This window comes from Haliotis rubra, unplaced genomic scaffold, assembly GCF_003918875.1.
Source record: "Haliotis rubra isolate DU_JTF1 unplaced genomic scaffold, ASM391887v1 Scf303, whole genome shotgun sequence".
Lineage (NCBI taxonomy): Eukaryota > Metazoa > Mollusca > Gastropoda > Lepetellida > Haliotidae > Haliotis > Haliotis rubra.
In genome coordinates this window covers 551886-563923 of record NW_025766973.1, presented here as the reverse complement: position 1 = coordinate 563923, position 12038 = coordinate 551886, and the positions used below count along the sequence as shown (strand labels likewise).

General features: G+C 40.7%; 1 protein-coding gene across 1 annotated transcript; it reads left to right on the top strand.

Moving 5' to 3' along the window:
• The first annotated feature begins 906 nt into the window (after positions 1-906).
• On the top strand, positions 907-10216 carry LOC124282791 (carbon catabolite-derepressing protein kinase-like). Its single transcript, XM_046718824.1, has 6 exons — positions 907-1010; positions 1599-1654; positions 1929-2055; positions 2843-2967; positions 3767-4843; positions 8767-10216. The coding sequence occupies exons 1-6, from the start codon at positions 985-987 to the stop codon at positions 8904-8906; spliced, it is 1551 nt and encodes a 516-aa protein (XP_046574780.1). The 5' UTR covers positions 907-984; the 3' UTR covers positions 8907-10216.
• The last annotated feature ends 1822 nt before the right edge of the window (positions 10217-12038 follow it).

Here is a 12038-nt window from a genome sequence, read left to right as displayed (position 1 = left end):
GTAAACTGTCTTTATTCTATAATGTATACAACAAAAATGCTCCATCCTACCTTTGTGATCTTATGCCGCAAACTGTTGAATCTAGGACAAATTATAATCTTAGAAACATTCGTGATCTTTCCCTGTACTATTCCCGCACAAATCTCTACAGTCAATCATTTTTCCCATCATCTGCACAACTTTGGAATAATCTCCCTTTATATGTTAGAGAATCAGTTTCCCTTAAAAGTTTTAAATCGCATATAAGCTCTCGTAAGTCAAAAGCACCAGGATATTTCTCATTTGGTAATAGAAAACTCAATGTAATTCATACCCAGCTAAGATATTCAAATAGTAGATTAAATGGTGATCTATATAGGATCGGTCTCATAGAGAACCCCGAATGTAATTGTAAATTTACCTGTGAAAATTCTCAACATTATTTTATGGAATGTTCTTTGTATTCTGTTATCAGACAGGAAATGTTTCAAAATATTAGCAGAATTTGTAACATTAAAGCACCAACAAACCTAGACGTACTATTAAATGGCAGTGCAGATCTTCCGTATAGTGACAATATTCACATTTTTAAAGAAGTTCAAAAATATATATCAAATTCCAAAAGGTTCAGTGATCAGATATAATGTGTATGATCTAAATAATTCATGTATTCATTGTATTGTATATATCATTTTGTATATATCTTTCTATCCCTGTACATATAGTTTGTTTCACTTTTGCATGTAAGCACTGTAAATAGGAGAGGGTTTCACTAAGTTGGCATAACTTGTACCCAATCCATTCTCTTGAATAAATATGTTTAAATCAAATCCTAAAGGGTCGTGTAAACGCTTTACTGATCTAAGTGTCCATGTGGATACCTGTTACATATTTTCATATGTCATATACATGTATTAAAAGGACATCCTCACACAATATAGGCGGTGTCTTGACGAGAACGAAGCCCGGAAGTTTGTCTCCCAGCTTGTGTCGGCAGTGGACCACATGCACGTGTCTGGCATTGTCCACAGGTAAGAATGTTTGTCTGTTGTTAAACTCCGAGTCAGCAAGATTCCAGCTATTTGACGGCGAGCGTGGACCAGACAGTCCAGCGATTGGCATCTTGAGCATCGATCTACGCAATTGGGAAAGGATGACATGGATCAACCAAGTCAGCGAACCTGACGACCCGGCATAAGTGCAGACTAGTACAAATTAAAGACACACCATCCGTTAAATTATTCAGGAACCAGTGCTTGTAGTAAGCCTAATGGACTTAACAGAACCGGGGTTCAGACTCGTTGGTTTTGTTGGCGCATATCTTTGTATCCCAGTTGCATAGACAAATGATCATGTCAATCACTGGACTGTCTGGACCACGCTCCATTATTTACAGAACTGATAGCTGAAATATTGCCGATAGATTACCATTAGACCGCTCACTCAGACACAAATCTCTTTTCACCTCAAGTAGCATACACATAGATATACACGATATTAATGCGTATATTCATTTTTCACATCAGTGACCTTATTCTAGATAAATTGAATGACCGGCTCGCTCAAACTTGAGAACAACCCGAAAGCTTCTTCATTCATCTGTAATGTTTATGTTGCAGAGATCTTCGATTGGACAACTTTCTGCTGGACAAGGATTTGAACTTGAAAATAAGCGGTATGTCATCAGTACATCTTCATTCTGAATATAATATCATAATATAAGTTGTAAATTGTACATTGTGTATTTCGAAAGAACCATCATCATTATTTCTCGAAAAACACCACAAAAATGTATTTTCGTTGTTCAATCAATAAAACCGAAGGACCTCAATCCATGGTCACTAGACACGTGGATGCCAACTGGTTGGTCATTAGACATCATGATATATCATCAATATAGCATGGCTATACATCATTAGTCTAAAACCGGTTTTTACTGTGTGTCCCAGATTTCGGACAGGGGAGCCACCCCGGCCCCGGTTCCTCCCAACCTGGACAGGGAATGTCCCCGGCCTACGTCGCCCCCGAGATGTTCACGGGGAAGCAGGGCGGACCAGCTGCAGATATATGGAGCATGTGAGATTATACAGAGTACATGATTGGTTGTAGTACCCTTACTGCTGGCTCAACTAATACCTCAGATTTGGAGTGTACAGTAAACAGTTAAATAAGTTAGTTTGAAAATCTATCATTCACAAACAGAAGGCTGAGCCATGAGCGTCATTAAATATCTCAAAACATTTGGAACACAAGAACAGCAAATCTCTCGAGATAGTCAGTCCTTGCAAAGTGGAAGTTTAACAATCCGTCAACGAGGGTACAGTTTGAAAGGTAAGGTGAGGGGAAATTGGGTTTAACGTCGTGCTTGAGAATATTTCGCTCATATGACGACGTGCATGCGTGTGTATGTGTATGTGCGGCTGCTTGTACTAGCCCAGACTGAAGCTGGTTTTATAGTGCTAGCCCACTGAGATACCATGCCGCAGTGAAGCATGAATACCTCACTCAGACACATTATACTGACTCCGAGCCGACCAGTCCTTGTTGTACCCATTAATGCCGAGCGCCAGACTGGGACCAACAAGTACCATATTTGAACGTATTTTGGTATGACGCGGTCGGGGATGGAACCCGCGACCTTCCGCTCTCTGGGCGGACGCTCTAACCACTACACCACGGAGGCGATCAGTTTGAAAGGGGTAAGTTTGGCTGCAAAGAGTTAATTTCAAGTTATTTTGCAAATAGTTATTGTTGTTGTTAAATAAGAAGCTTCTGATTGTCCCGTTGTAAAGTGTTGTCCTATAGTAATATACGCATAAACTGTACAACTGTATCTGTAAAACACATTTTACATGTATTTCAGAGGTGTGTGCGTCTTCACAATGCTGTGCGGCAAACTGCCTTTCATGTCAGACACCCCGACCTCTATGCAGCAGATCCACGCCAACATCATCCAAGGCTGTCGGATTCCAGAGGGTCTGTCTCCAGGTAATGTCTGCCTACTATCTGCAACTATCTGCAACAGTAGCGTTTTGTTGACAAAATAAGACAATGGGGATCCTTATATAAACAGGCTATATTTTAGCTTGGGGATACTTTGACAGATAAATTCAGAGACGTTAGACTACGGATTTGACTAGACAATGCCAAGTCTGGAAAACATGATAGTAGAAATATTTTGAGTAGTCATTCCCGATTGTTTTTAAGAATTTACGCAAATAAGAACACTCAGTATCAGTCTATTTTTTCAATTTGCCTGCCAAAGTCACCTAGTTTGAACTCCTGGATAAAGTAACAGTCCGATATTTCTATACAGTTACACTGACTCGCTGATCCGTCATACACACACTGAAACAAATATACCCTATACAGTCCAAGCAAGTGTGGAATGTGTGGCAAGTCTAGATTGCCCGTCTGAAAATGATGAAAGAGTCTGGGCTTCTTTTCAATATATTTTATCAAGATAATTAAAGAACCGTTTTTCTGTTCATTCCAAAGACGATATGTTAGTCTATTGGTGTATTGACAACGGTGTACAAACTTCACTCACCTATACGTACACCATAACGACTGTAACTTTTTCAGAGTATCTTAAGTGATTCTATGGTTTCTGTCCCAGTCCCATCTTCCTGCTTTGTCGCAGACTGTAACGTGCTACGGTGCACGTAGCTGAGTAAATAATTCATTGAATTTCAAGAGTCAGACATAACTGATCGATATTTCTACAAAGGTTAAGAGCAATGTTACTTTACTGACATGTTCATAACATATTAATGTGTTCGTGCAGGTTGCAAAGACTTTCTATGTCGTCTGCTCGAGCCTTTCGAAAGCAAGAGGATAACGATGGACGACCTTCTAACTCACCCCTGGCTCACCAAAGATGGCCGCGCACCCGTTCCGCGTCAGCCCCAGGTTCTCAAGGTCACACCAGAACCTGTAGATACTAACATAGTCAGATACCTCTCCCAGTACTTTGGATTTAATGAAAGGGAACTGCTTTACTCTGTCAGTGAGAGGAAGGTAGACAGTGCCTCAGCTGCCTATCTCCTCATGGTGAAGGGTGTGGAGGAAGGCTTTATCCTTCCAGGCATGATGGCCAGATCAGACTCTACTACGTCTACTCCGACAACAACGTCTACAGACTCGGGAACTTTGCAGGATGTTGTTTACCGTGACCGTCTGCCACCGGTCTCCGCCTCATCTGAGGAAACTGTGAACTGGATAGCGTCATGTCGTCCTGTGTCCCTTAAAACTTCCTTTTCGTTGTTTCGAGAAAACCGTGTCAGTAATACTCATACAAACAGACCGAAAAGTTTTGACCCCCAGATGATTCCGTCGGTGAAGGCAAAGAAACCGTTTATAACCAGAAACTCACAGAATAAGCTTCCAGAAATCGATAGTACTCGGTCCCATTCTCCAGACCCACAGTATGGTACATATGGTCGCCATAGAGACGCGTGGAAGAAATCTGAAAATGAACAGTTGAATGTTCGGGGCAAGTCCCCAGTCAGAAACAGGGAGATTGATGTCAACATAGACATGCTTATGCCTCAGGTGTTTGGGTTCGATCCTCCCGCTCCGCCCAACACAGCATATGGAATGAGGAAACGTAATAGCAGGAAGGACGCTGTTGTCGTTAGCAATGCGAAGGCAAAGTCGCTCGCATCTGTAACTGAAAGGGTTCCAGGTGATCCGGACAGTGAAACAATGGAAAGACAGAAGTCTCGGATCTTGTGTAGTGTTGAATTGACTGCTCAGAAGCGATCGCTATCCTACGGGCAGCCGTTATCGTCACCCAAACAGCTTACAGCGAGAGAGCGGAGAAATGCTACTATAGCTGTGTTCGGGAATATATCAGAACAGAGTAAGTATTGGAACGTGACAACATGGAAGTGTTCGGGAATTTATCAGAACAGAGTAAGTATTGGAACGTGACAACATAGAAGTTTTCGGGAATTTATCAGAACAGAGTAAGTATTGGAACGTGACAACATGGAAGTGTTCGGGAATATATCAGAACAGAGTAAGTATTGGAACGTGACAACATGGAAGTGTTCGGGAATATATCAGAACAGAGTAAGTATTGGAACGTGACAACATGGAAGTGTTCGGGAATTTATCAGAACAGAGTAAGTATTGGAACGTGACAACATGGAAGTGTTCGGGAATTTATCAGAACAGAGTAAGTATTGGAACGTGACAACATGGAAGTGTTCGGGAATTTATCAGAACAGAGTAAGTATATTGGAACGTAACAACATGGAAGTGTTAGGGAATATATCAGAACAGAGTAAGTATTGGAACGTGACAACATGGAAGTCTATATTATATTGTAATGTTTGCTAAGGATCAGTTGTGTGCATGTTGGAATAGTGTTCGGGAATTTATCTGAACAGAGTAATTACATGTATATTGGAACGTGACAACATGGAAGTGTTAGGGAATTTATCAGAACAGAGTAATTACATGTATATTGGAACGTGACAACATGGAAGTGTTCGGGAATTTATCAGAACAGAGTAAGTATTGGAACGTGACAACATGGAAGTGTTCGGGAATTATATCAGAACAGAGTAAGTATTGGAACGTGACAACATGGAAGTGTTCGGGAATTTATCAGAACAGAGTAATCCCCAAAACGGCACCTAGTTGCGTGTGAACGTAACAACATGGAAGTGTTCAGGGAATATAACACCGCGGCTGTGTTCAAGAACAGAGTGGTTCCCTTAGTATTGGAACCATTTGACAACAACGCCGATATTCCGGCGTCTATATTATATTGTAATGTTTGCTAAGGATCAGTTGTGTGCATGTTGGAATAGCTAAGACAATATTGTTAAAAGAACTCGTCCGTTGTCATCTGCAAACAAACGACCAATAATCAGTCAGATCACACGTTAACAGGTTAATTGTCCAATAAACCATCTCTCAGAAAAGCGCGTTTGTGACCCACGTAGTATCCTCACAGCCGGACACCGTCGTCTCATGCTCGTAATGTGTCTGGATGTCGTATTGTCACGAATACATCAGATGTGGAAGTATCCCCGTCATGTAAACCATAAAACCTTGCGGAGGGTTTACCAAGGCCTTGAATGTTAGAATTGTGATAATAAACGTTTGAATAAGAGTCGCATGACACTGTCTACAATCTTTGTAAAAATGGGGCGATAAATTGTACGTTGTGAAAATCTAGACACCAACTGTTGGAGTTTTAATGTTGCTCCACATAAAGGAAAGGTTTACTGTTGGAAGGATTAAATCTTGTTAATATATTTTCTATTTAAACAATGGTGATTTGTACGTATTGGCTATAATTAGGTGTTTGCTATATAGTATGACCAGGAATTATTGAGAATTTTAGGAATATGTTTAATTGGATTTCTAGTATAAACAACCTTGACCAGCTATCAAGTGCTTGGTTTCATTAAAGAGAGACAACTCCGTTAATCCTTTTCCATTAGTTTGTGAAGAGTTATCCCCTTTGTTTACTTGCAAGCAGACGACAGTATGGATGATTTAGAGAGAAGAAGTTGATTTTAGAGTATTATAACAAGGACATCAGATCAGCTAAAGTGATTTCAAGTAGAACAGGCATCACTTTGTCTACTGTTTATCGTGTTTTGAAATATATTGCAAATGGATATGGCATTGAGCACCAGGGAGGCGCAGGTAGGCCCAGAAAATTGACTGTCGGTGACAGGAGGCGGCGGTATTCTTGTTTCTAAAAACAAACGAAGGAGTTTAGAAAACTTATGGCTGGATATGATTGATAGAGGAACTGTGGCTGTCTGTAAGGAGACAATTAGAACTGAGCTGCATACAATGGGTTGGCAGAAACGTCGAGGAATTCCATCACCGATCATGAAACCTGAACAAAAGGAGCGAAGGTTGAACTGGTGCTTACAGCATAGAAATTTTAACTGGGACAATGTGATTTTCTCAGATGAAAGTTCTGTGTGGCTGTTTCCTAATACACTGAAATTCTGGACCAAACAAACTGAAAACCTTTGTATCAGCGCCCAAAGTACAGACCGAAATTTAACTTGTGGGGTGGCATATCTGTGTTAGGGGCAACGCCCCTCTGTGTAATTGAAGGGAATATGAACAGTGAGCGGTACACAGATATTCTCGAGGGACATTTACTTCCATCTGCTCACGTGTTCTATGGAAAGTTTTGGATTTTCCAGCAGGACAACGACCCAAAACATCATTCAAAGCATTCACAGGCATCCAATAGAAAATGTTAGGGGACTCAATCCAAGGCAAAGTTTCAATAAGAAAAATCTGACAATTATTGCTGAAATGAAAGAAGAGGTGGTCCGATATTGGGACAGCATGGACCACGACTTTCTAACTTCTTTGATCAGTAGTATGCCCCGCCGCATTGAAGCCTGCATTGCTGCCCATGGTGACTTGTCAAAATACTAACTGTTCACCTGTCTTTGAATCTGGAGTTATGTTCTGCTAATATTCACATTTAATGCGTGAGTAATGAGTGAAAAATTATAAAAATTACAATCTTTAAATTTTCAGTAATTTCTGGTTGTACTGTAATAGGTAGTATCCCATTTTTGACAGCGTCTTGGTCACTGATCCGTTGAGGTGTGAGGTTTCGTTACAAAACTGGGACTAACAGAATGGAAAAGAATGACCACTGTCAAAACTGGGATAAGTACAGCTTGTTCAGCTTGTTCAGCTTGACCTGATCAAGTGAATACTAATGCAATGCGTGACCGTGTCACAACTGGTTATGTCTTATTGTGAAGGGGTGCACCTTTGTCAGTTGATTGTCAACATGTCCGAACAGCCGAGACAAGGTTGTCGTTTGACATCTCAGTGTTGAGAAATCGTCAGCAATTTCCTAACTTTCTTTTAAAAAGAAGCTATAGATAGTTTTATGTTTCTGATTCGGGCTTTTAGGGGACTATTGTGACAGAAATATTGCAGTTGAAGATGAAATAGAAAAAGTGATATTTGAACTGGGTGTAGAGTGTGACAGCGAGAGTGAATCGGATTGAGTAAGTAACTTTGTACGTTGGTAAACCAAACTAGATAATATATGACTGTCCCATCCGGGACAAGTTCTGAACCCACACCATACTCGCACGAACGCAACATTAATAACTCTGCGTAATATTTTAGATCTATTACACTTTCTTTGTAAAGTACAGAAGTACTTTCGTTGGGTAGAGTCCGATCCGGGATTCGAACCCACACCCTCAGAGTCTGGAGAATAGGACCTGTACTTTACTAAGAAAGTGTAATCCCAAATATATAACATATGTTACATTTGACCACTTTCTAAATGGCATTGTGTACTTCATAACATTCTCTGTTCCCCTATTTAATGAAGTTAACACGACCTGCCGTTTGTGCCATTTGACCTCCCGGGTCATGTCATATGCAGAGTAGCTCAGGGCCCCGTTTCACAAAGCTGTCGTAAGCCTAAGATCTCGTAACTTTTCTCGTAGCATTCGTACCTCCTATACTGTAACATAGGAGGTACGAATGCTACGAGAAATTTTACGAGATCTCAGGCTTACGAGAGCTTTGTGAAACGGGGCCCAGATCAAGCTGAACAAGGTGTAGCTGTACCAATTAAGGGTAATTATGTTAATCCGCTTGGGATTGATAGTTATTGTTTGGCGTGATTGTCAATTGTGATTGTTATTGAAGATAAGTAGCGGGAGAAGGTGAATACGTACACTGAAGGCCGAGATGTGAGAAGTAGCATAAACCCTGTAATAAATGCAGTGAAACTGTTGATACTGATTTTCTCCACTTCAGACGCGATGAACAGGGCATTGCAGTGGAACAAGCAGCTGTCTGAAAGGGCGCCTACCTCCATGTCGACAGAATCAACCGAGAAAGACGACTTCCTCAATCCCGTTATAAAAGTCACCATCTCAACTGGTGACAGACAGTAGTACATCGGATTGTGAACGCCGAAGAAACCCCAACTATCACTTTCTTCACGTGCAACAGACATTAGTACATCAGAGTAATCACCTGACTAGAACATCTGAGACGAACGTCAGATGTCAAGATAAAGGTCACCATTTCAACATATGACTGTGAACGCTGATACGAACGTCAGATGGGCACTATATCAATTTGTGACAGACAGTAGAACCACTGTCACTATGCCAACATGTTGTGGACAATTTTACAACTGAACATGAACAAGGAGATTCAATGAAACAATACTAAGCGTTACTCACAGACATACGTGGTGCTACGACACACGTCAATCAATATGCATGAAACATAGGGACAACGCTGGAACACTGATACTGCTTAGTGCATGATGATCTTTGCAACAACGATCTCAACTCGTGAGAGACATTTTTCATTGATGCCTTGAAGAGTGAACGAGTGATGCACTTCATCAGTGAATGGTTACGAAATGCACATGCATCACGAATCACGAGCTATCACAGATTAACTGAAGCTTTCAGAGATATTTGTCATTGTATTACGCATTATACACCACGTTTAGTATGTTTTAAAATGAAAAGGCGAAATTCTACCGAAACAAACAATAACGTGAATGAAAATCTATTTTTTCATTAAAGAGATCATTAGATTATTCTGGAGCTATGTTATGAGTTTACAGGGCAAAATTTGTTAGTAAGATACTAGTAAACTATGAGTGACCCGATTACCCATTCAGACACCCGAGAGTCTGCATATGCAGTGCCGAGTTGTCAGTTCGCTCTGCACAGCAGTATCCCTTGGGTGAGCCAATTGTCTTGGGTTCGATCCCAGATTCGCCTGGTTTATCATATTGCCATACACTAGCAATAAGCATGCTTTACTGGAAGAATACTTCAAACAATGCGTTGCCTGCTTTTACATTTTCTATTGAACCACTCACAACCATGTCATCATTGTTCATCTGAAATCACAGGGTGTAGATATTTACTTGTGAGTCTAAGGAAAAAATAAGCCTGGACAAATATTTCACCCAAAAAAGTCATTGATAAAATTTTATTTTCAAACAACGATATCAATATGTAAAGTTTAGTGACAGAAAATGTGCTGAAAGAACTCAAAGAATCATTTGATGTTCCAGACCGGAATTCCTGGCACGCATGAAACTCGTTAATGCTATACGTGCCATTTATGCTTCACAATTATAACTGTAACGTATCTGTTCAAGTCGTATCGTTCAGTATTAAACTATGACATTATTTTTTCATGTTGCCTGTCGAAATAAACATTTATTTTTTTCCAATCCTTGTTACGTAATTGTTGAGTATACTCACGATATACCATAAAATTGTATTATATCAACTCGTGGATATTTCGTGATAGAATTGGTCTCCAGAAGAAATTTATGCTTGTCGTATGCTTAACGTAATTGGCGAGTAAATATATATACCGTCGAGCTTGTTGACTTGATGGTGTGTGTGTGTGTCATCGCTGGTTTCTTTCTTATTAAACAGGCGGTGGGGTAGCCTGGTGGTTAAAACGTTCGCTCGTCACGCCGAAGACCCAAGTTCGATTCCCCACATAGGTACAATGTGTGAAGTCCCATTTCTGGTGTCCCCCGCCGTGATATTGCTAAAAGCGGTGTAAAACCATACTCACTCACTCTTATTAAACCACGAATTCAGCAATAGTTCTATTTCACCTCGCCCTAAATACTCGTGTTTGCACCAGACAGTCCTATGACTGTACCACACCAACATATACACACGCAAACGCACGCACTCACAATGACACACACGATATCTAATGATTCTGATTATAGTACAGCGACAGTAAATGTGCACTTGACTGGGGCGGTGGAGTAGCCTAGTGGTTAAAGCGTTCGCTCGTCATGCCAAGGACCCGGGTTCTATTCCCGACATGGGTACAATGTGTGAAGCCCATTTCTGGTGTCCCCCGCCGTGATTTTGCTGGAATATTGCTAGAAGCGGCGTAAAAGTAAACTCACTCACTTTAGTTGACTAAGATCAAATGTAGACGCTGTGGCGTAAATGTGTCTGTCAGACGTTTGTAATGACATGGTACCTATTCTTATTAACAGTTTGGGGATTTACATGTTGATAACTTTAGATTGTGTCGTAATGAAAGAAAAGATTAACTGACGTTTCAGGTGAAGGTCACTCAAGAGTTAGGAAAGCGTGTACATATCCTTTAATGTTAAATTAATGTGATCGGTTAGGAGTTAAGATTCGTCGGGTTTTGAAAGCATTCTCGACTTGTGTGGTCATCGAATGATATCCTTTGACTTGTATCGACCCGTGAAGATCCGGGTTAGAATTGGTCTACAGCAACCCATGCTTGTAGTGAGAAGAGACTAATGGGATCGGGAGGTCAGGCTCGCCGACTTGGTTGACACATGTCATCGTATCCCATTTGCGTAGATCGATACTCATGCTGTTGATCACCGGATTGTCTGGTCCAGACTCTATTATCTACAGACTGCCGCCATATAGCTGGAATATTGCAACGTCAAACGAACGAACGAACCAACCAACCAACCATGACTTGTATCAAGTCCGTTAAATCCTTGTTATTGCAACTAGCGTTTGGACACATTGCGTGTGAGTAGTGACGCCCCCCCTTTCCCCAATCCAATCACACACACACACACACACACACACACACACACACATACTTCCCCCTTGAAATATCCTGGATCCGCCTATGGTGATGGCTTATAAATATTTAGGGTGTACTTTTCAGTAATGTGTGATAAAAAGTGAGAGTTGTGTTTTTGTACCATATGTTCAGGAAAAGCCTTAAAATACAATGTACACCAAACTCGTTAAAATCATATCCTTCTTCTAAAGCACTAAGATCTGATTTTAATTAGATTTTGACATGCACGTTGCTACTTCTGCTTTTGCATATAATTCAAGAAAATGTCTAGTTCTCGAACGTTAGACGTTTGGGGGGAAATATGTTTTTTCAACACCTTAAATAACGCAAACTCACGCTTTAATTACTGAAACGTGCTCGATCAATCACAGAATCATGAGACGCTAAACATTGAAATTCTAGCGCTAGGCAAGTCGAAATCCGACAATCCATTATTCAAGATACCA

Coding starts and splice junctions, on each gene's coding strand:
- LOC124282791 (XM_046718824.1), top strand. CDS start 985: ATGCACGTGTCTGGCATTGTCCACAG. Junction 2,056..2,842: donor GCTGCAGATATATGGAGCAT/GTGAGATTATAC, acceptor CATGTATTTCAG/AGGTGTGTGCGTCTTCACAA. Junction 2,968..3,766: donor TCCAGAGGGTCTGTCTCCAG/GTAATGTCTGCC, acceptor GTGTTCGTGCAG/GTTGCAAAGACTTTCTATGT.